The sequence below is a fragment of the Puma concolor genome, chromosome E3, assembly GCF_028749965.1.
Source record: "Puma concolor isolate L17-30 chromosome E3, mPumCon1.1.hap2, whole genome shotgun sequence".
In the NCBI taxonomy this organism is placed as follows: Eukaryota; Metazoa; Chordata; class Mammalia; order Carnivora; family Felidae; genus Puma; species Puma concolor.
This window is the reverse complement of record NC_141682.1, coordinates 29790699-29815121: the sequence shown is the minus strand read 5'-3', so window position 1 is coordinate 29815121 and position 24423 is coordinate 29790699. Positions and strand designations below refer to the sequence as shown.

The following is a 24423-nucleotide window of genomic DNA, read 5'->3' as shown; positions in this document are numbered from 1 at the left end:
TAAATTTGTCTTGCAGTTTGTTTTTTTTAAGTTTTACAAATTTTACTATAATGTTTACTTACTTATTTTTGAGAGAGAGAAAAAGAGAGAGAGAGAGAGCCAGAGAGGGGCAGAAAGAAAGGGAGAGAGAAATCCCAAGCAGGCTCCAAGCTTTCAGTGCAAAGCCCAATGTGGGGCTCGAACTCATAAACCGGGAGATTATGACTGGAGGCGAAACCAAGAGTTGGAAGCTTGATGACGGAACCATCCAGGGCAGGCACCCAGTATTTGACTTGTGTTTTATCGTGATTACCAGAGATTCCTCTGTAGCTCAGCAAAGCTTCGCCCCCTCAGCCCCATTTGCTCAAAATATCTTGTCATCTTTGTGCTCCCCCTGAAGTCCTATGGGTTCCATATTTTCCTATCTTCCTCCAAGTCTGCTGGATTGCAGAGTTGTTTACTATTATGAAGTAAAAACTAAACAAAACCCCCCAAAACTCCATGAGCCTAATCACACAAGATCATGAAAATAAATGGAAATTAGGTAGGAAAAAAAATACAAGAACAGGCTCTTAACAGTTGGAAATTTTATTTCACTTTTTCTTTTTTGCTCCTTTAACTTGTATTTCCATTCTACTTGCCCTACAGGTTTCTACCTTAATGTAATATACTTAAAAGGTTTTTTTATTAGTCACTTTATCATACTTCTCTGCAACAAAAATGCCTTCGTGAAGTTATATTTATTTTTTTTAAGTCCTCTTTCCCCAGGGTCTAATTTTGAAGACTGTCCTGTGTTCTTAAGGCTGTGTTACCATTTTTCTCTGACTTATCACTACAATTATTATTTGAATGTAATTGATCAAAACAGCATAAATATACCACATTATGATCAGTAATTGTTATCTACTGCTCTCTTTAGCAGCACATATACTGAAAAAAAGGTAATTGTCATATATTTACATATATTTGTTTTATTTTTTAAATGTTTTTATTTATTTATTTATTTTTAATTTTTTTTTTTCAACGTTTATTTATTTTTGGGACAGAGAGAGACAGAGCATGAACGGGGGAGGGGCAGAGAGAGAGGGAGACACAGAATCGGAAACAGGCTCCAGGCTCTGAGCCATCAGCCCAGAGCCCGACGCGGGGCTCGAACCCACGGACCGCGAGATCGTGACCTGGCTGATGTCGGACGCTTAACCGACTGCGCCACCCAGGCGCCCCTATTTATTTTTTTAAGAAGTGATCTTGGGAACTCATTTTTATTCTTTTTTTTTTTTAATTTTTATTTTTTTAACGTTTATTTATTTTTGAGACAGAGAGAGACAGAGCATGAATGGGGGAGGGTCAGAGAGAGAGGGAGACACAGAATCTGAAACAGGCTCCAGGCTCTGAGCTGTCAGCACAGAGCCCGACGCGGGGCTGAACTCACGGACCGCGAGATCATGACCTGAGCCGAAGTCGGCCGCTTGACCGACTGAGCCACCCAGGCGCCCCTAAATGTTTTTATTTAAATTCTAGTTAGTTAACATACAGTGTGATACTAGTTTCAGATGTACAACATATAAAATGTTTCATTCTAAATGGAGCTTCAAGGGGCGCCTGGGTGGCGCAGTCGGTTAAGCGTCCGACTTCAGCCAGGTCACGATCTCGCGGTCCGTGAGTTCGAGCCCCGCGTCGGGCTCTGGGCTGATGGCTCAGAGCCTGGAGCCTGTTTCTGATTCTGTGTCTCCCTCTCTCTCTGCCCCTCCCCATTCATGCTCTGTCTCTCGCTGTCCCAAAAATAAATAAACGTTGAAAAAAAAAAATCTAAATGGAGCTTCAAAAAAATTTTTTTTTAATTTATTTTGGGGAGAAAGAGAGAGAGAGACAGAGAGAAAGAGAGTACGAGTGGGGGAAGGCCAGAGAGAGAGGGAGACACAGAATCCGAAGAAGCAGGCTCTATGTTGACAGCTCAGAGCCCGACATGGGGCTCGAATTCAAGAACCGCGAGATCGTGACCTGAGCCTAAGTTGTTTGCTTAACCAACTGAGCCACCCAGGTGTCCCCTAAATGAGGCTTTTAATGAGAGGAATGGGGCTGGTGGTGGTGGGGTGTGTGTGTGTGTGTGTGTGTGTGTGTGTGTGTGTGTGTGTGTGTGTTTCAGGTTCATCTACCTGTGGATATGTACTCCTCATGGCTGGAATGGGACAGAGTTTTAGGATAAGTGTTATTCCAATGTTTTGTTTTTACTGTAGTAAATACTGAGAAATGTTTTCACAGAAACAGGGGACTGGAATGGAAATTTTGTCATTGCTAAGTGACTCAAGGTCACACATGTTGAAACTCCTGTGTAATTTGCCACATATCACATTGTCACTCATTATCAGAAATTATTTGTAGTCATCTATCACCCAACAAGCCATGCCTCCTCCATGGAGATTGGAAGGAGAGAGGAAACCATCAGAACTGCAAAAGGATGTGTTGGATGGTCTCTGGGGTCATTCTCTTTCCTTAGCCACACACGGTGATTTCACATGATGCTTTTGTCTGGCATCCAGGTTTTTATACTGGAGAACGACTACATCCTCAGTAGGTCCTGACAAGAGTGACAAGGATTGCCTTACTTCTGTGCAGTGGAGGAAGGACAATTGTAAAGGAGGGAACACCTTGGACCTCGGGCACTTTCACAGGCATATGGGTTTTAGGAGAGAGAACACACAGAAGCAGAGATCTACACAGATTCTCTTTTGCTCGAAACCCCACCGGGATATAATTGAATGCAATACAACACACCCATTTAAAGTAACCACTGTGATGAGTTCTGACATATACGCCTGTATCATCCCCACCATATTCGAGATATAGGAAGGAAATGTCCATCATTCTGGAATGTTCCCTCCTGCTGCAACCTTCCAGTCAATTCCTCCTTTCCCAGGTTCCAGGCAGTTAGTGGTCTGCTTTCAGTCACCGTATACAGCAGGTGGCCCTTCGCATCTGGTTTCTTTTACTCAGCACGGTGATTCTGAGATGGATCTAAGGTGTAGCTCCTTTTCATTGCTGAGCGGTAATCGCCATATGGATGTATTGCAAATTGTTTCCCGTTCACCTGTTGATATTTGGCTTGTCCCAAATATCCAGTTTGGGGACATTATGAATAATGCCCCTCCAAGTACAAGTCTTTGTGTGGACATCCATTTTCATTTCTCTTGCTTGAATATCTAGGAGAGAGCCGGGTGGAAGGTCTATGTGGAAAACAGATCCTCTTAACACTGTCCTTGTCAGCAGCATCCTCTTCAGAAAGCATCTTTATTAACCTGAATCCAATGAAACTTTCAGATCTAAAGTTCACAAAATACATAAGAGACAGAGGAACAAATTCAACCACACCAACGAAGAAACAAAAGAAATCCGGGATGTGGGACATGTGGTATAATTGGCTCATTCTCTTCAGCAAGATGATGTTATTTAAAAAAAAAAATGGGGGAGGGGCGCCTGGGTGGCGCAGTCGGTTAAGCCTCCGACTTCAGCCAGGTCACGATCTCGCGGTCTGTGAGTTCGAGCCCCGCGTCAGGCTCTGGGCTGATGGCTCGGAGCCTGGAGCCTGTTTCCGATTCTGTGTCTCCCTCTCTCTCTGCCCCTCCCCCGTTCATGCTCTGTCTCTCTCTGTCCCAAAAATAAATAAAAACGTTGAAAAAAAAATTTTTTTAAAAAAATGGGGGACTGTCCATTAAATGACACTTAAGGCTCAGGACAAGGAAATGCAGTAAATGATCCTTAATTGTGAGTAAGCAGAAATTAGATTCAGACCGAGAGAGGAAACACTCAGCCTGGCCATTCTTCAGGCTGGGATAACAGACACAACAACACTAATTGCAAAGCTAACAGGAAACGAGATTTCTCTCAAGGATACTCCATACCTGTAAGGCACCAAAGTCACCTCCTTCTTTGATTGACTGCCCCTTTCTTACTCACTGAGAATTTTGCTTTCTAAAATTATAGAAAATCTGCAGTTTGAAATGATATCACTACCAAGGAAGCACCTGTCTCTCTCCTAGAAGATGGGAGAAGTTACCTTGATTTCCAACACAGGTACAGAGCTGCAGATAAGGGCTTTCTGAGCACAACAGTCCGGTCACTTCACTACCCTGGGTCCACTTTGCAGTCAAGGCTGATATTAGCCCCTTTAGTCCTAACGCTGTTTTGCTTTGATCTTATCATACCCCGCTTCTGCTGCCCCTCCCACTGCCAAGCCCACGGTCTATTCTCCATCCAGCAGCCAGAGTGACCTGTTAAAACCTAATTCAAGGGGCGCCTGGGTGGCTCAGTCAGTTAAGCGTCCCAAATCTTGACTTCGGCTCAAGTCATGATCTCACGGTTCGTGAGTTCAAGCCCTGCATCGGGCTCTGCGCTGACAATGCGGAGACTGTTTGGGATTCTCTCTCTGCCCCTCCCTTGCTCGCTCTCTCAAAATACATAGACTTAAAAACAAACCAAAAAACTTAACTCAAGTTACACTGCTTTTCTGCTCAGTTCCCTCCCATGACGTCCCGCCTCACTCCAAGAATAAGCCATGTGCCCTGTGGTGGTCTGGGAGGCCGGCCTCTACCTGATCTGGCCTCTGAGGACCCAGCAGGATTTTTTGGTTCCCAAATTTGACCGTGTCTGTTGGAACTACTCAGCTCTGAGGTTGTAGGGACACAGTAGCCATAAAAACAGACATAAAGAAATGTATGGGACTGCGTTCCAATAAGACTTCATTTGCAAAAACAAAGGGCTGGTGGCTGTTTGCTGGCTCCTGGCCAGGACACTGCCTGATGCTCCATAAATATTTGTCGAGTGAGTTCGTGAAGGAAGACAAGGGCATGTTTTTCATCTAGGAGGAGAGAAGAGCCAATTAAGCATTTTCAGGTAGTGTTAAATGCTAGCATGAAAATAAAGCAGGTGATGAGTTAGAGGGAGTGGGGTTACTCAGCGTAAGTTAATTAGGGAAAGCCTCTGGGAGCCCTGAGGGGAAGCAAGGGCCACTTGAAGATCTGGGGGAAGAAGGCTCCAGGCAGAGGGCTTAGCAGGAGTTGAAGGCAGGAGGTGAGAATGAGCTTGGCGTGTTCGAGAGACAGAAAGCCCTCCGTGTGCCTGCTGAACAGGGACTGAGGACAAAGAGGTATAAGATGACGTTGGAGATGGCCAGGGGCTTGGTCACACGGGGCCTCGTAGGATTTTTTTTTTTTAACTGCTCTATTTTGCTTCTTTTATTCTAATTTCTTTTATTGTGGCAAAATACACACAACAAAATATTTATTTTTGAGAGAGAGACAGAGAGTGAGTGGGCGAGGGGCAGAGAGACAGGGAGACACAGAATCCGAAGCAGGCTCCAGGCTCTGAGCTGTCAGCACAGAGCCCAACATGGGGCTGGAACTCACGAACCTGCAGATCATGACCTGAGCCACAATCGGATGCTCAAGCAGCTGAGCCACCCAGGCGACCCCAAGCATCTTAAGCATTTTTTAAGGGGACGTTTCTGTGGCATTAAGCACGTCCACACTGTTGGGCAGATCTTACCACGTCCATCCCTAGAGTGCTCTCCTCTTGCAGAACTCCAAGTTCACATCCATTAAACACGAACTCCCCACTTCTCCCCTCCCCACAGCCCCTGCCAACCACCATTCTACTCTTCATCCCCATGAATTTGAATACTCTGAGAACTCACACCATATGGGCCCTTCTTTGACTGCCTTATCTCATTTAGCACAGCATCTTCAAGGCTCAGAGTTTGTAGCCTGTGTCAACATTTCTTTCGTTTTTAAGGCTGAGTCATTTTCCATCGTATGCAGAAGACACATTTGCTTTATTCAACAGTGGGCAGACACTTGGATGGCTTCCATTGCTTGGCTCTTGGGAATAATGATGCTATCAACTTAGGGTGCAAATATCTGTTTGGGTCCCTGCGTTCAATTCTTGTGGGTGCCGACCCAGAAATGGAATTGCTGGATCGTATCTGGCCGGGTTGTGGACTAACCATGGTGGGGAGGCCATTGCAGGTTCTGTGCGGGGGGGTAGGGGGGGTGGTGTGTAGCTGCCTTGCTTTTAACAGGACCCCTCTGGCTGCTGATGGCAGTGGGAAGGGGCAGGCACAGGACACCAGGAAGGAGGCTGGTGTAGCAGTTCCCGAGAGCGACAGCAATGGCTGGTACCTTCCAGTGTGGCTGGGGAGGCCTCTGTGGAGCAAATGAGCAATTAAATGGTTGCAAATAGTGACCAGTACTATAAAATAAACCGACAGGAACAGGGTGCGAGGATTCAGGGAGAACTAAAAAGGATCTCTTGGGCATTCTTGTCGGCTGGATTCACTGAATCACGTACTAGCAAAGGGGCTGGTGCTTGAAATCTCCATCCTGCATTTTCATCACCCTTTATTTTGTAGGCTGTCCACTGGGTGGGTTTGGCTCAGGGCCCAGAGCCTCTTGGTCTAGGGTGTTTCCTAATTGTACAAGGGCTGAAGATGGGGAGGAAGGGGACAGAGAAGAGAAGGGAAGGCCTTCGGGTCTGTGGCTGTGGGAGAAGCATGGGGAGGGCTTGGCAGGTCAGAGCAGGGCTGGGCCTTGTCTTTGCCACATCCCAGCTATGGGACCTTGCCCATTACCTTGCCTATTCCTGGAAAATGGTATGCTCGTTACTTATTACTCATACTTAGCATTTATTCATTCTCTAACATTTCTACATAAGATGTAACTTTTCTAGAGCAAAGAACAACCACCTTGAACATCCGGCTCAGTGAATTTTAAAATGTGTATGTGTAGGGGCGCCTGGGTGGCGCAGTCGGTTAAGCGTCCGACTTCAGCCAGGTCACGATCTCGCGGTCCGTGAGTTCGAGCCCCGCGTCGGGCTCTGGGCTGATGGCTCAGAGCCTGGAGCCTGTTTCCGATTCTGTGTCTCCCTCTCTCTCTGCCCCTCCCCCGTTCATGCTCTGTCTCTCTCTGTCCCCAAAATAAATAAAAAACGTTGAAAAAAAATTAAATAAATAAAATGTGTATGTGTAAACCATGTAACTACCACCAGATCTAGTTATAGAACTTTACCAGCTACTGAGGAGTTTCTCTTGTATCCCTTCCTAATCAATACCCCCTTCACACTTAACCATTATTCTGACTCTAATCAAAATCTATTAGTTGTGGGGCGCCTGGGTGGCTCAGTCAGTTGCGTGTCTGACTTCGGCTTAGGCCATGATCTCACGGTTCGTGGGTTCGAGCCCCCCATCAGGCTTCCTGCCATCAGCACAGAGCCTGCTTCAGAGTCTCTGTCCCCCTCTCTCTCTGCCCCTCCCCTGCTCATGCTCTCTCAAAAATAAAAATAAACATAAAAAAAAAACATTTAAAATCTATTAGTGGTGACTGTGTTTGATCCTCCTATAAACGGTGTTGTGAACAAATGTACTTTTTTGTGCCTAGCTTTTTCTGCTCCTTCCTGCGTTTGGTGAGATTCCATTCTTTCTTTCTGTTATATGTGTTAGCAGTTTGATTCTTTTCTAATTTTTAAGATTTTTGAAGTTTATTTATTTATTTTGAGAAAGAGAGAAAGCCAGGGAGGGGCGGAGAGAGAGGGAGAGAGAGAGAGAATCAGGGAGAGAGAGTTCGGGGCTTGAACCCATGAACTGGGAGAGATCATGACCCCAGCCGAAATGAAGAGTCAGACGCTTAACCAACTGAGCCACCCAGGCACCCCAGCGGTCTGATTCTTTTTTTTTTTTTTTGGCTGTGTAGTGATCTATTGTGTGCATAGGCCACAATTCATTCACCCTTTTGACTATGGATGGGCCACTCAGTGACATCTAGTTTTGGGTTTTTTGAACAAAGCTCTTATGAACATTTTTTATAGATGTTTTTCAGTGAACATAAGCACTCCCATCTCCCAGAAAGCAGTGGAGTTGCTGTGCCCCTGTGTAATCCTATGTTTAGCTTCAGCAGAAATTATCTAGCAGCTTTCCAAAGTGGTTGAACCAACGTCCATCCCTGCTAACAGAGGAGTTTTACTTCCGTATCTTTGCTGAAGCTTGGTATTTTCATTTCTGTCACTCTGGTAAATTGTAATGGCTGGGTTTGGGTTTGTTTGTTTTGTTTCTTATTTTTTGGTTTTTTTTTTTTTGCATTTCCCTGATGATGTTAAGAACCCTTTCATATGTTTGCTTAATCAATATTTGTTGAAAGAATTAATGAACAAAACGTTCATATGAAAATGGAAAATGTCCGTTTTGCCCCACTTGAAACCAACAGTGGCTCCCCGTTGCTCTTAGGGCCAAGCTGACCCCCCCCCCCCCCCCCCCGCCCGTTGACCAAAAAGATCCTGCAAGCCTTCTGATCTGTCTTGCCCCAGATGGGTCCCATCTGCTTCACTCTCTGGATTCCTGGCACCCAGACCATCTTCTAGTTCTACTGACGGCCTGCTCTGTCCTGTTTCATGGCTTTTCTGTAAGCTGTTTTCTGCAGCCTGGAACACAATCCAGGCCCAAGACTGGACTCATCGGTTGCATCTCAGTGCATAAACTTCTTCCCCCCAGAAGCCTTCCTTGACTTCCACTGCCAGCAGGCCGGGGCCCTCATTGGCCCTCTTCCACTTTTTCTTCCCAGCTTCTACCAAAGCTGTAAATAGCCTTTGCTTTATGTGATTATTTTATTAACCTGCCTTCCTACCATAAAAAATACTTTAAAAAACCCCCAACACTTTGGGGGCACTCTGAGACTCAGTGAGTAGAGCATCTGACTCTTGATCTTGGGGTCATGAATTCGAGCCCCATGTTGGGTTTAAAGATAACTTAAAAAAATCAAACAACAACAACAACAAAAAACCCAACCCTAAGACTGCGAACTGCATAGGAACAGCAACTTTCTCTCGTTCCTAGCAAGCCCTGGCGTATAATAGATGCTCAATAAGTATTCGTTAGATGTATAAATCTCAAAGCAACCTGCCAAGGAGCATTATCACTTGAAAGAGATTATCCCTTAAAAACTCACCCTGAGGGGAGCCTCGGCCAATAAAAAAATCACAGAAACCAATCCTATCTCCCTAAGTCCTTGGCAGGGGTGGGGGTGGGGGGGGTGTCTCACATTCGATCACCATTCCTGTTTTATTTGGTGCAGCTGGGGTGTGTGTGTGTGTGCATGCGTGCGCGCGCGAACGCGTGTGTAATGGAAACTATACATCAGGCAAAGGATTAAGGGGGAGAGAAGGAAGGAAAGGCATTGCTGGTGTCACAGTGAAAGCTTAGACACTCAGGCCCCAGTCCCAGCTCCTCTGTCACTAACTACCTGTACATCAAACAGTGCTGAGGCAATATGGCAAAATGGTCAGCGTTACAGATTCCTTCCTTCCCGGTCTGCCTGAGTTCAAAGAGTGGTTTGTAGCCCTATTGCCTCCGTAATCCTTGACAAATCACTCTGCCTCTCTGGGGCTCAGTTTCCTCAACCACAAAATGGGGATCATGATAAGAATACTAACTTCATGGGGTTGTTGTGAGCATGTAAGTTAATTCATGTTCATTGCTAAGAACATGCCTTTAGGAAGTCCCATGACTGTGAATGCCTGTTAATTATCACTACAGGTGGTTCCAGACTTAAATGATGGCTTGACTTACAATTTTTTTATTTCACGATGGGGTGAAAGCTATATGCACTCTGTAGAAACTGGACTTGGAATTTTCAATTTGGATCTTGTCCCAGGCTAGCGATATGCCCTATGATAGTTTCTCACCATGCAGCAAGCTGTAGCTCCCAGTTGGTCACATAATCAAGAGCAGTTAAAACTGATTCACAACCATTCTGTTTTTCAGTTTCAGTACAATATTCAACAAATTGCGGGACATATTCAACACTTTATTACAAAGTAGGCTTTGTGTTAGATCTGATTTTGCCCAGCTGTAGGCTAATGTATGTGTTCTTAGTACATTTAAGGTGGGCTAGGCTAAGCTGTGATGTTCTGTATCTTAGATATACTAAATGCATTTTCTTTTTTTTTTAATGTTTATTTAATTTTGAGAGAGAGAGAAAGAGAGAGAGAGTACAAGCAGGGGAGGGCAGAGAGAGGGAGACAGAGGATCCAAAGCGGGCTCTGCTCTGACAGCAGAGAGCCCAATGTGGGGCTCGAACTCATGAAGCCAAGATCATGACCCGAACATCATGACAAGAGCCAAAGTTGGCCACTTAACGGACTGAACCACCCAGGTGCCCCCTAAATGCATTTTCAACATAGGATATTTTCAACTTAACATGGGTTTGCCCCATGTAACCCCCACCTGAGTTGAGGAAGATATGTCTCCAGGCCTCAGTTTACCTCTAAGAGGGTCAAAAACCTGGTTATTTGAGTGCTGCTAAAGATGATGTTGAAAATGGCAAGGTGCTTTCTACCTATGTGGGGGGTGACAACGGTTTGGGATGGAGACTGGAGTCTTCCCGCCATGACCCCTCTGGCGTAGATGGGTCATGGGTTCAGATCCCACTTGTGCCGTTGGCAGCTGTGTGACCTTGGGCAAGTCACTTCACCTCTCTGGGCCTCAGTTTCTCCATCTGTGAAGGGTAGACCGATGAGCATATCCACCTCCTACTGTCTCTGTCCTCTGTATCAGCTCTGGACTCAGCTGGCGGGGCTGACCCGGTGACCCCGGAGAAGTCACTCAACCTCTGGGCTCCTAATAAGGATCCAATGAGGATACAGCTAAGCCGTTTGGCATTGTCCTGGCTGGCGGAGGGCTCAGTACCTGTTTTCTCCTGGCGATACTATTACCGTTGCTGTCGCTGTCGCCACCGTGGGATTGGAAAACGGGTCGCAAGGTCCGGCCGCAGGGGTCCCCGCAGCTCCTGGAGGACACACACCCCCGCCCGGGCCCCCGCCGGGGTGGGCGCCGAGGGGCGCAGCGTAGCCCGCCGGCACCCCGCGGCTGGAGGCGAGTCGGGCGCAGGGGCGGGGCGGGGCGGGGCGCCGCATCCCCGTGACGCGCCGGCCAACCAGGCGGCGTTGCGGCCCCGGGCCCGCTCCGCCGCCGCCTCCCGCCCTCTTGCCGCCGCCGCCGCCGCCGCCAGCAGCAGCCGCCAGCAGCCGGGCCCGTACGCCCGCCCGCCCGCCCGCCGCATGGCGCTCCGTGGCTTCTGCAGCGCCGATGGCTCCGACCCCTTCTGGGTACGTGCTCCACGGCCGCCCGGGCCGCGTGGGACCGCCGGGAGGGGGCGGCCGCCGGCTGGGAGGACGGCCCGCGAGGGGAAGCGCCGGGCGGGCCGGGCCGGGCCCGCAGCCCCCGCGGTCCCCCGCAGCCCCCGGGGGCCCCCCGCGGCCGCCCGGTGCCGCCTCGTCCGCTCCGCAGCCGGCCCGGGGGTTCCGCGCCCGGCCCCTCGCGGGCGCCGCCGATGGGAGCCGGGCGGAGGGGCGGGGGGACCTTGGCAGCTCAGCTCCCGGGAACGGGGCAGGGGCTGTGCATGTGCCCGGCTCCGGGGCTTTAGGGGAAACGTTAGGGGCCAGAGCTTGGGGGACAGGGCTTCCTGCTTTGCGGTTGCCCCTGCAATTAAAAATAACCTTCCGCGGGAGGGGACGCCAGGGATTGGGGGGTGGGGGGAGGGCGGCGGCACAGGGGGTGGTTTCCCGGCTTAAGTTCTTCCATGTCTTTTGTGGATTGGGGTCCCCCCTTTCGCCAAGAACGCCCCATTCCCAAAGGGCTGAGCTGGGAAGAGGCTCGGGCTGGAGGAAGGGATGTTTGCCCCTTCCCCGGTTGTGCTGCATCAACATTACGCTCCTGTGGTTACGTATTTTTGCCGTCTTTTACTTTCTGTCTGCTTAATTACTATAAGGGGGTTTGGGGAAACGGGAAGGATATGGGAAGTTTGGGGAACAGCCAGGAAAGAAGGTAGGGCTGTCCCCCGCTGCCTCACCGGGCCCTTCTGTCAGGTTTGGGGTGCAGGGCCGTCCCACCTCTGTAATGTGAGGCTCCTGTCTGTGGGGATGCACGTGGCTTTTTCCCTGGCAAGTTTTCCTCTGCATGCTCAGTGCTGGCCTGGCTCTGGCTCCTGAGTTCCCTTTCTGTGGTTTAATCCCCACTGTCTTGGGCTTTAGCTTCCCTCTAATGCGATTTACCTCTTTGTTCCAGGAGGGCACGTCTGTGGCACACTCTCTTGATTATTGGGAAACACAGTATGCGAACCTGGACAGGATAGTTTTGTTTTCCCTCTTTTGTCTTGGATTCAGGAGAGAGAAACAGCCTTGGCTCTTAGGAGCTGGTGATTAGCATCCAAAAATACCTCCTTGTTCTGTTTTGTGGCCCTTCCCTTGCCTGCTGCCTTTGTAGTGTTGAAAAAGTCATCCTTGAGGGCCCCAGGGGAAGGCTTTGTTTGGGGGTGGGGGGTGTCGTTTGGTAGAACAATCAAATACACCTTCGTATGTCTCCCAGATTTCAGGCTGATAGGATGAGAGATTGACTCTAGGGCTGGGAATCTGACAGATAACTTTTGCATTCGGGGTCTGGGGGACTGGAGGACAGAGCATTTGCAAAGTAGGACTCCGTTTGGAAAACCTGTGGAATCCCTGTTCCCTCTGCCAGGTGTAACAGCCGCAAGATTATTTTTTGCAAGGATCCAGAGGGAGATCTGGTCTAGTGTTGCTGTGAATTTTGGAGTGCTTCCTTGTTTATTTTCTTATCTTAGATTACACAGGGGGAAAAAATAGGTTGACTGGGAATCACATTTTGAATCAGGATGGACTTTATTAGTGACAACTGGCAGTTGATGGTTAATGAGGTTTTCCAAAGCAAAGTGTGTTTGGGGGTACTCTGTTTATTTAGCTTAAGAAGTTCATCCAGGAAAACCAATTGTGTCTTTTTTTTTTTTTTTTCTCTTTCTCTTTGGACTTTTTGCTACAGAAATTACCACATGGTTGTTTTGCTTGGGGCAGGCAATGTATGGCCTTGGTTGCCAGACCCTCCCTTTTTCTGAGTCTTTGCCCTTGCAGACTTTCCTCTGTCCCTTCTTCTGGATTCCTGGATGCCCCAGTTTTGGGTGGGGGAGGGAGGGTTTGGAGCTTGGAAGCAGAGTTTCAAAGCTGGCCACTGCAGCGTGAGAACTTCTAGGTAGCTAGAGAAACCAAATGTAACAGAAAGCAGGTAGTTTCTGTGTTTAAAAAAAAAATTTTTTTTTTAATGTTTATTCATTTTTGAGACAGAGAGAGAGAGAGCGTGCGCAAGTGAGCAGGGGAGGGGCAGAGAGAGATGGAGACACAGAATTGGAAGAGGCTCCAGGCTCTGAGCTGTCAGCACAGAGCCCAACGTGGAGCCGGAACCCACAAGCTGTGAGACCATGACCTGAGCCGAAGTCGGACGTTTCACCCACGGAGCCACCCAGGCACACTACTTTCTGTGTTTTCTAGGGCGGCACACTACAGGCTGGGAGAGGAAAGCCACTTTACTTTTCTGTGCCTCAGTTTCCTCATCTGTAAAATGGGGGCAGGATCCAAAAAAGCCCCAATTCTTAGGGTTGTTTGAAGAGTAAATGAGATCATTTGTATAGGAGGCTCAGCCTGTGCCCCGAATAGAGTCCCTTCTTTCTGAAGGTGAAGTTGTATATTTCCAGTTGCTTGTCCTTCCTGTGGATTCTCATTTTCTTCAGCTGGGGAGGGGGCGGAGGGATGGGGCTGCTGCCCTGCCCCTTATACCTGGCTTCTCTGTGACCAAGGCCTTGTGTTTAGAAATTAAAGGGACTGGCCCACGTGAGACTCTTATCAGAGCTTTGTTCCTGGGTCACTGCCTGCCTCTGCCCTGTGAACTGAAAAGTCCAGAAGAACCAGAATGTGGAAATGGCCCACAGTGTGGGTTCCAGGGACTTAACCACCTTCACTTAGGCAAATGCTCTGGAGGGAGAGAAGAGGTGCTTCTTTACCCAGATAGGTGCTGGGTTTACCAGCACCAGCTTGTTTTTCCCATTAGTGCTGGTAAGAAGGGCTGTTTTGTGGCTGGTGTTTGTATGGTGGTTGGGAATAGGAGTCTCTCCTTGTGGGTAACTTAAAAAATTTTTTTAATAAAATTTAATAAATTTTATAAATTTATAAATTTATATTTATATATTATAAAAATTTATAAATTTTTATAAAATTTATAAAAAATTATAAAAAATTTATAAATATATATGTATTTATAAATTTAATAAAATTTAATAAAATAAAAATATTTATTTATTTTTTGAGAGAGAGACACACACACACACACACACACTTGCAGAGTGCAAGTGGGGGACGGGCAGAGAGAGAGGGAGAGACAGAATCCTAAGTAGGCTCCCGGCTCCGCACTGTCAGCACAGAGCCCGGTATGGGGCTCGAACCCACGAATTGTGAGATCATGACCTGAGCAGAAGTCAGACACTCAACTGACTGAGCCACCCAGCTGCCCCTCCTTGTGGGTTAATTTTTAAAAAATATTTATTATGTTGCAGACCCAGAATAGAAAAATCGGAAAAATGTCAAAAAGTCGGAGAAACAAATTAGTAAGCAGTGCGCTGTGGTGCCTCAGAGCGAGTGCCTGCGTCCCCGGGCTTCAAAGCCTGGCTCTGCAGTTTCGGCAAGTGATTTCTCTGTGTGCCTCAGTTACCCCGGGGGGACAACGCAATACTAAGCAAAGACCGGTGGCCCAAGGATCAAATGAGCAAATCCTTGGCAGTTGCGTAGGGTATTGCTGTTGAGTATACAGTTAGCGTCCAGTAATTGTCAGCGGTCCACACCAGCTGGAATTCTCTAGTTAGTTTTTGCTGCTGCACTTGCTGTCGCTGAGAGTGGCCAATAGAAGTAACAGGCCCGTGTTGCCCTTCATGGAGTCCTGCTCATACTTGGCCCCTGAGCTCCCGTTTGCCGTGGAGAACACACGGCATCCCTGACTATGTGAATAAGCAGCCAAGGGCTGGGAGAAAAGGGAATATTTTAGAAGCCATTAGAAATTTCTCTTGGGGTGAGATCTGGCCTTGGAGTGAGTGTATTTATCTCTTATAGTTCCTCCTGGGTTCACAACAGACTTTGAACAGCCAAATTGCACCCCTAACCTCCCCCCGCCACTCCCCAAGTTTTCTGTAGGTTTTCAGACCGATCCCTTGGCCTTCCTCTACCTTCCTTTGGATTGTTAGAGCCGAAAGGGACCCTGGATGGTCCTCCCCTCACCCCATCGGTTCCTGCAGGAATTCAAGGCCCAGAATGGCGGCACGATGGGCCTGAGGTAAGAAGGTAAATGGCTCTGGGAGGAGAAAGGAGGAACCTTTGAGGGGACAGGGCAGGGCAAGAGCTGATTCGGGGTTCCCGGGCCTTCCCCCAGCTGGACCGGGTCTGTCTGGGATACTCCTGGAGGTGCGTCACCTTTTGAATGTGGTGGGGGATTCAACTTTTAGGAGTAGGTATCGCCCCGCCCCGGGGGATGTCTTGTGGGTATCTCCAACCTGACATGTCCCAAACGGGACTTCGGACCCTCCCCATCTCGGTTACCGTCAGCCCCGTCCTCGGAGGCCCAGGCCCCAAACCCGCAGCATCCTTGACTCCTCGCCTTCCCTCCCTTGCCACGCCTCTGCTGTTGCCGCCTGCTTCAGAATGTTTCCAAATCTGCCAGCTTCTCACAGCCGGCCGCCACCCCCGCCTCATTTTGGCCGGAGCCACCGTTGCTCAGCTCACTCCAGGAGTTGAACGTTCCCCCCTCACCGCTCTCCCTGCTTCGGTCCTTGACCCCCTACGGTCTAGTCTCACCTCAGCAGCTGGCAGGGTCCTGTTCAAGACGCAGGTCAGGTCTTGTCCCTCTTGTGCATGAAACCCTGCAGTGGCTCCCCACCTCCCTCAGGTAGAAGTGAAAAGGTTTAGGCCTACAGGAGTGAGCAGAAGCTGGCCCCATCACCTCTCTGACCTCGTCGCCTACTACTTTCTGTCTCGTTTTGCTCCTGCCACAGTGGTTTCTAGCCTGCCTCAGGGCCTTTGCACTTGTTTCCTTGCCTGGAATGTTCCTTTACCTTCAAATGTTTGGTCACATGTCACCTCAGGCAGCTTTCTCTTAACTCCCTGCCACTTCCTTGTGCCCCCAGTCCTTCTCTGCACTCTGGCCTGTACCCGTCCCCACACCCCCTTGAACTAATCTAATACATCAGATATTTTACTTACTTTGTTTATTTTCTGTAAACTCCCACAAACAGGTCAATTCCACAGGGGCAGGTTTTTGTTTTTTGTGGGTTTTTTTTTTTTTTTTTTTTTTTTTGGCCTGTGTTTATCTCCACGGTACAATGGTGCCTGGGATATAGTAGGTGCCCAGTAAATATTTGTGAAAGGAATAAATGACACGAAGACTGGAATGGTTCTTGAGCTGGGTTGCAGCGTCTTCCCAGACATCTCTTAGGACAGAATAGTCACTCACCTGTCTGGATTGGATACCCACGGAGACCAAGCCCTGTAGCTTCCACCAATGATGGCATAGACTCTACCTTGCAAGGGTCAGCACTGAGTCTTGCCCCTCCCTCTTGTCCTAGGACTCAGCGCCTTAAACATAAGTAGGCTCAGTCAGCATTTAAATATGAGTGGGCACCTTGGTGGCTCAGTCGGTTCAGCGGCAAGCTACGATCTAACGGTTCTTGAGTTCGAGCCCTGCATCAGGCTCTCTGCTGTCCGCACAGAGCCTGCGTTGGATCCTCTGTCCCTTGCGTACTCTGCTCCTACCCCATTTGCTCACGTGCACTCGCTCACTCTCTCGCAAAAGTAAACATTAAAAATAAATAAGAGTGTCTGAGGTACGGGTTTCAAACAGGGGATCAGATCTAGTCCACCAGTGTGCTGCTTTGGCCTTATTTTAATTGTGGATTACTTGTAATCGCTACTGTTTACTGATTGAAAGAGTTCACGGAAAAATGTGGATTCCTGACTTCTGACAAATCAGGAGATCTGATAAACGGGAAGGGGGGAGGCTGCATTTGTACATGGTAGTGGTCACTGGGGGCGGTGGGGAGAGGGCAGGCTGCCCTCCCTGGGACAGACCTCTGCCGGCCCCCCGTTTGCTGCAAGCCCTCCTCCTCCTTGAGCCCAGCGTCGGTCCCCGGCTGTTTTTCATTGTTTCCTCACCCTGTCTTCTTCCTTCACTGAGAGAACTCACCTGGCACCGGTAGCCTTGAAGCCCAAGCTCTTGGTGAAATGCCTGGGGTCCATCTGATTGGTTATTTAATGGTGCAGAGACCCCTGGCTTTATCAAGGTCATGTCTGCTGGAGGGGGGCGGATAAACTCCTTGCCAGTGATGCCCGAGGCATTTGAAACCAGCCTCTCGTGTCGTATGTTGGCTCTAGGTTCTCATGGTGGGATAAGGTCTAGCTGTTATTATCATATCTTAATGGTTAGTAAACCTCTAGCCCATCAAAACTTGTCTGAACATTTTGCAAAGAGAAAGCGCTAATAAAAGGATTTGGAAGAATGACAAGGACTCGAACATCCTGAGGCAGGTGTTTCCCCCAGCCTGGCGTGGAAACTGGGACAGCGTCTCCCTATGGCGGTAGCGAACCTATACTTAGCTCTGGAAGGCTGGGGGCTGACGGGGACCCTTTGAGGAAGCCGGTTTGGGGAGGTGGAGGCACAGCACGGTTTCTCAGCCTGGGCACTTTGACATTTGGGGCCAGATAATCCTCTGCCGTGAGGGCTCCCCTGTGCACTGCGGGATGTCCAGCGGTCTCCTTGGTGTCTACCTCCCTGTGTTGTGACAGTACCTTCCCCTCCAGACGCTGCTACATGTCCCTTTGGTGGTGAAGTCACACAGCCGTTGGCGTGGAGGATTCTGGAAAATAAATTGGGGGCAAGCCTTGCCCTCGCCCTTGCGTTTTCCCCAGAGATTTTAGGCTGTTGTACGCCTCATGTAATTGGCTTATAGGGGTTGCCTTGGAGAAGCTTAATGAGACGTTAAGAAGGTTCACCTCCAATTTCGCGACGAAGGAGGTTGCAGCCTTTTCCGTGCCGTTTGCCTGTTTCCACTGAGGGCTCTGCTTTTCGACAGGAATCCCTTCCCTTCTGGTCCTAGTGTGTGTGATGCTGCAGTCCCAGGGCGAAAACACCTCTGTCGAGGTTGGCTTTGAAGCTTTGCTCCCTCTTTTTAAACTGCCTCGGGATAGATGGGCAGTCACCAAGTTGAGGCTCCACTTAAGTATCCCTTTAGCTTAATTGTGGGATTCATGTCCTGGGGGAGGTTGCCAAGTCCTGGAAAATGGGTCTAGATGACTGGGGAGGTAGTAATTGAGGTTTTATGGGGCTTTTCCCTTCCTTTGAGAATCTCTGTTTACCTTTTATTGGTTTACCTTTTATTGGCCTCGTAGGTGGCTACTTGATTGGAGACGCCCTCCTCTTTGCAGAGCATTTATGAAAGTTTTCCTGGTATGCAGAGCTTGAGAGTGGTCTTTTAAAACACTGGATTTGATTTCTGGTTTTTTTTTTTTTCTTTCAGTGTTTTATTTGCTTTTGAGATAGAAAGAGAGAAAATGAATGAGTGGGGGAGGGGTAGAGAGAGCGAGGGAGACACAGAATCCAAAGCAGGCTCCAGGCCCTGAGCTGTCAGCACAGAGCCTGACATGGGGCTCGAACCCAGAAACCGTGAGATCATGACCTGAGCCAAAGTTGGACGCTTAACCGACTGAGCCCCCAGGGTGTCCCAACACTGGATTTCATCTCTTGTTCTTCCTACAACTGTTTCCGATTCGTTCATTGATTTAGCCTTGTTAACTGAACATCTGTGTGTCTGCGGCCCTGTTGTGGGGAGGGCGCTGGAAGTGCAGCCCCAAACAAAGGAGATGAGGTGCATATGCTCATGGAGCTTACACTAGGAATAACCACAATAATTCTGGGGCGTGATAAGTGCCACAAGGACAGAAACCAGAGGACCTGGCATGGCGTGCGAGCTGTGATAGAGGGATACCCAGGGACAGCCTTGCAGAGGAGGTAACATTTGACCTGTGATCTGAACGGCAAAGCTGGCCATGAGAGGACTAGGGGGAGGAAGTATTAGGTAATGAGAACTCCCAAGTGCAAAGACCCTGGGGTGCCTGGAGCGGTCAGAGTATTACAGAGTTTAACTCCACAGAACTACAGAGCCCATCTCATAAAACTCTTGGCCGCAGCATCCTGCAAATAGGCATAAAGCACTAATAAAATGGCTTGGGCTAATAATCAGGGCCTGAAAATTCCAAAGAGGAAGCTTGGCGAGGAAACAGCAATACTTGCAGAGGCATGGGCCTCTGATCCATTTAGGTGGGAACGAGTCTCGGGTTTTTATAGTGAAATTCAATGTATATTTTTTATGAGTCTCCTGTTTTCGAAGCACAGTTGAAAACCCTTCAGGGTCAGACCGAGTTGGGATTCCCCACTCCCAGCTGCCCTTGATTCTCTTCCAAAGGCGTTTCCTGACCAGTTAAGATGACTCTCTTTAAATTGCTAAGAAACTCTTACTCTTTTTCCTTTATTTATTTATTTATTTATTTATTTATTTATTTATTTATTTATTTATTTATTTATTTATTTATTTCAGTTTTATTTCTAAGTAATTTCTGCACCCACCATGCGGCTGGAACTCACAACCCTGAGATCAAGAGTTGCATGCTTTTCCACCTGAGGCAGCTAGGCGCCCCAAGGAAAACTCTTTTAAAACTACATGTTCAGGGGCGCCTGGGTGGCGCAGTCAGTTAAGCGTCCGACTTCAGCCAGGTCACGATCTCGCGGTCCGTGAGTTCGAGCCCTGCGTCGGGCTCTGGGCTGATGGCTCAGAGCCTGGAGCCTGTTTCCGATTCTGTGTCTCCCTCTCTCTCTGCCCCTCCCCCGTTCATGCTCTGTCTCTCTCTGTCCCAAAAATAAATAAACGTTGAAAAAAAAAATTTAAAAAAACAAAAAAAAAAACAAAAAAAGAAACTAGATGTTCAATTGATCTGGCTGATAGCGTGAAGATCTTGGGTGGTAACTGTTTTGATTGTGCTATTATTTTTAAAAATGTGAATAGTCTCTACAGCGGGAAAGCAGATGTTTAGTTCTTCCCCCTCCTTTTCTCAGAGGTGGCCATTGATGATAGAGTTTCTTGGGCATCCTAGAAAAAATGCCAAGCATACGCAAATATGTATGAAAGGGTGAGGGAGTATGGATATCTTTTGTTCCTCCCTAGGTGGGTTTGTATTCTAAATAATGTTCTGTATTTTGCTCCCTTCACTTAAAAGCCAAAATTGGGGCGCCTGGGTGGCTCAGTCAGTTAAGTGTGACTCCTGATTTCAGCTCAGGTCGTGATCTCACATATGTGAGAGCGAGCCCTGCATGGGGCTCTGTGTTGACCACAAGGACCCTGCTTGGGATTCTCTCTCTCCCTGTCTTTCTCAAAATAAATTAAATAACGATTAAAAAAATAGCAGTGTCAATTTTTTTTTTCCACGTTAAGTCCCTGCAGATGGAAAGAAAAAGGAAATAGCACTTCTTTAAAAGCCATACATTTTTCTGTCACATGACTGTGCCTGGTACTCACCTCCGCCCCACCTTTGTCTCTGTGGGTCTTCGTTCCAGAATTTTGGCATGATAAACAGTCCTGCCTGGAGCATTCCCGGGCACTCATCTTTGCATGCGAGGAGATGTAAATGACTCAGCAGAATAAGTTCCTCCCTGAGGAATGGCTGGAATGAGGGGACCTGTGCTTTGAAAATTTGATAGTTCTGATCGCCTAGTGGCCGCTGTGCACTCATGGACCCACCACCCAGCAGCATTTATTAAGCACCCGTTGTGTTGCTGGCCTGATGAGGCGAGGAAGCAAGCTGGACCTTGACCAGGTTCACGTTGCTTCCCTCCTACAGGAGAGCGTTTTTGTCCAGCTGCGTTAAACCGTACATTCTAAGGAGTTCTGTCTGGAGAGTGCTTGGTTTTGCTCCCATTAAAGAAATATATATGGTTGAATTTTAAAATTCTTTGCCTTCTCTGTCATTTCTTTTCTTTTTTTTTTTTTTAATGTTTTATTTATTTTTGAGACAGGGAGAGACAGAGCATGAACAGGGGAGGGTCAGAGAGAGGGAGACACAGAATCCGAAACCGGCTCCAGGCTCTGAGCTGTCAGCACAGAGCCCGACGCGGGGCTCGAACCCACGGACTGCGAGATCATGACCTGAGCCGAAGTCAGACGCTCAACCGACTGAGCCACCCAGGCGCCCCTTCTCTGTCATTTCAAAAGTGCATCTATGTCAACAGTTGAACGACATGCAAAGTTTGAGAGTCCCATCATGCTGATGCAACTCGATTTAATTTTTCACACGTAAGCTTTCTGGTTTCGTCCGTTGCGTGACTTACAAGAGCGACACTTTTTGTTACAACGCAGTCATCATAGGGATTTTTATTTTATTGTTTATTTAAAAGATTTTTTCAGGTGGGCTCCATGCCCAACGTGGGGCGTAAGCTCACGACCCTGAGATCAAGAGTCACATGTACTACTCAACCACCCAGACGCCCCACTCTGCTTTTTAATTCCACTTAACATGATACATGTCAATACGTAGAATTTATATAATACTCTTTACGTATTACATAATATATTTTTAAAATATTATTTTTGAGAGCATGTGTGCAGGTGCAGGAGCTGGGGAGGGGTCAGGGGTGGGGAGGAGAGAATCTCAGGCAGGTTCCACGTTGTGTGTGTAGAGCGCGATGTGGGACTTGAACCCGCAAACAGATCATGACCTGAGCCCAAGTCAAGAGTCAGACACTTAACTGACTGAGCCACCCAGGCACCCCTAACATAATGATATTTAATATAATATATAATATTCATAATTATTTAATATTCCAGCTTGCAGTTTTGTTATAATTAACTCAGTCACTTCCCTATTAGTAACCACTGCTTGCATGATTTTCCATTTTTCTTTCCTGTGAACAGTGCTCCAGTAAGCATCCTTGTACATGGGTCAGAATTCTGTAAAATTTTTAATTTTTTTTTTTTAACGTTTATTCATTTTTGAGACAGAGAGAGACAGAGCATGAATGGGGGAAGGTCAGAGAGAGAGGGAGACACAGAATCTGAAACAGGCTCCAGGCTCTGAGCTGTCAGCACAGAGCCCGACACGGGGCTCGAACTCAATGGACTGCGAGATCATGACCTGAGCCGAAGTCGGACGCCCAACCGACTGAGCCACCCAGGCGCCCCCTGTAAAATTTTTAAAATAGGTATCAGCTGGTTATTTTCCAGAAAGGAAAATGTAGCAAGTCCATTGCCACTGACGGTGAATGAGAATTCCTGTTTCTTTGCATCATCCCAAGCACTGGGCATAAACAAGTTTGTTAGTTTGATGGGTTAAAAAATGCCTTATTGGTGTTTGCATTTCCCTTTAGGTCAGAAGCTGAGCATCCAGCAGTATATTTCCCAGTGATAGGCGTGTTCTTTTCCGTGAGTGTGTGTTTTGTCTTTTTCCTGTTGATTTGCAGGAGCTCTTGATATATTGGGAGTTTGCCCCTTAGGTGAGCCACAGGTATTTTCCCACAGGCCACTGTTTGTTTACTGGTGGGTTACCATCTGATTCTCGTCCAGGTTTGTGTGCAGTTTCCAAGGTCGCGTGTGGCCAGTGCGTATTATTTTCAGTCTTATGTTTTTCATTTGCTGTTGTCAGGATTTTCCCACGGTCCTGTGTAACTTTTTAAATTATACAACGTGGAAGCAGTTGTTCCTTGTATTGGTGAACTATAATTTATATAATTACTACCTGTGGTTTGACCTTTAGATTGCTGTCTCTCTTTTTTTTTTTTCTTTTAAAGAAAACATTGTAACAGTGTCACGTGGATAGTGCCTGTTGACTTTTAGAACTTATTCTCAGGGGTGGAGTGAGTATCTTAGAACATTTGAAAAGATTTCAGTCTAGCTAGAGACTTTTTCTTAAATGTTTATTTCTTTGTTTATTTTTAAAAAAAAATTTTTTTTTCAACGTTTTTATTTATTTTTGGGACAGAGAGAGACAGAGCATGAATGGGGGAGGGGCAGAGAGAGAGGGAGACACAGAATCGGAAACAGGCTCCAGGCCCTGAGCCATCAGCCCAGAGCCCGACGCGGGGCTCGAACTCCCGGACCGCGAGATCGTGACCTGGCTGAAGTCGGACACTTAACCGACTGCACCACCCAGGCGGCCCCTCTTTCTTTATTTTGAGAGAGAGTACGTCCAAGCAGGGGAGGGGCAGAGACAGAGGGAGAGAGAATCTCAAGCAGGCTCTGCGACTGTCAGCACGGAGCCTGGTGTGGGACTCCGTGTCACAAACTGTGAGATCATGACCTGAGCTGAGATGAACAGATGCTTAACTGACTGAGCCACCCAGGTGCCCCTAGAGCCTTGTTTTTTAAAAGGGGTTGAGTTAATTTGCCATTCTAGCAGGGTCTAACGATCCCCATTATTGTTTTTATTACTATGGGCAGATGATAGGTACGTATAAGTGACAGTGTCTTCTCCGGTCCCTCCAGTCAACCTGATAGACTGGAGGCCAGTGGCCCAGGCGGAACTTGGAGCTGCAGATGCTGGGAAGGTGACTAAGCAATTTGGTTGGTAATCAACTGAATAAATAACTAAATAAGTTGGTTAGATTATCTAGGAGCCCTTTGATAAGCCATCTTCCTCAGGATCATTAAGTTACTAAGTCAAGGTCAAGGAAAAAAGACACATGGTAGATGATCAGACTCCGCGAGGACTGCTTTTGTATTGTCATGGGGGCTCTCTCTCGGCTTTTACTTTTGTGCCATGGAGATCCCTGGGGTCTGGGTGGGCCATGGGCTGCTCACCTCCAGTGCACTTGCATACTTCGTGGGGGAGGGGTTGGAGAAAGGGCTCAGCCCTGAGTCAGAGCCTCTTTCTTTTCAAAGGGGGTACTGGGCGGGGAGGTACGAGCATTGGCGGCTGAAGGCACGGGGCTGCTTCGGCCAAGAAAGTGCAGTTCCAGAGAAAGCGAGGGAAGAACATGGGTGGGGTCAGGAGGCCAGATTCAGGAGCCTGAGTTTGAAAATCCGTCGTGCCACTGCCCAGCATGTGACCCTGAGCCAGTTCCTTAACTTCTGGGAGCCTCAGTTTCCTCAGCTGTAAAGTGGGGATCACGATCACGTTGCTTATCTGACACAGTTGTGAGGAGGAGGTGCCGTGTACAGAGCGCTTGGCAGAGGGCGAGCAGACGCCAGCTGTGGTTATGGAGGAGGCGGCTGGACAATAGGGGAGGGACAGCGGTAGAGCATGGAGGGCAGTGGAGGGGGGATTTCGGGTGTGGTGATTCTCTTCTGGTGGATCATCTCCTTGTGGCCTCCGGCCCCACACAGGCCTTGGCAGAGTTGGAACAGAGCCCAGCCTGACCCCAGGGATTCAGACCCCTGCCCCCAGCGTCTGAGACAATTCAAGTGAATTGGCCCAGTTGTTACAGGGTGTCTGGGGGGCGGGGTGGGTTCCCAGGTCTGGGAGAGGCATGCCGAGGTGTCGCGT

The 24423-nt window shown here is 48.1% G+C and overlaps 1 protein-coding gene and 1 long non-coding RNA gene across 4 annotated transcripts in view; one reads left to right on the top strand and one right to left on the bottom strand.

Moving 5' to 3' along the window:
- Positions 1 to 2691: 2691 nt before the first annotated feature.
- Positions 2692 to 10905, bottom strand: LOC147573097 (uncharacterized). The gene is made up of 2 exons (XR_015245719.1): positions 10706 to 10905; positions 2692 to 3299 (listed from the first exon to the last, which is right to left on the bottom strand). It is a non-coding gene; the product is annotated as an uncharacterized LOC147573097 (long non-coding RNA).
- Positions 10906 to 10977: 72 nt separating this feature from the next.
- ABCC1 (ATP binding cassette subfamily C member 1 (ABCC1 blood group)) overlaps positions 10978 to 24423 on the top strand; it is a 141926-nt gene continuing 128480 nt past the window's right edge. For 2 of the 3 annotated variants that reach the window (XM_086692999.1, XM_086692998.1), the window contains exon 1: positions 10978 to 11124. In XM_086692999.1, coding sequence (XP_086549125.1) covers positions 11077 to 11124 — 48 coding nt within the window. In that variant the 5' untranslated portion in view covers positions 10978 to 11076. The remainder of the gene's footprint in view (positions 11125 to 24423) is intronic. The other variant, XM_086693001.1, reaches the window with a different exon arrangement.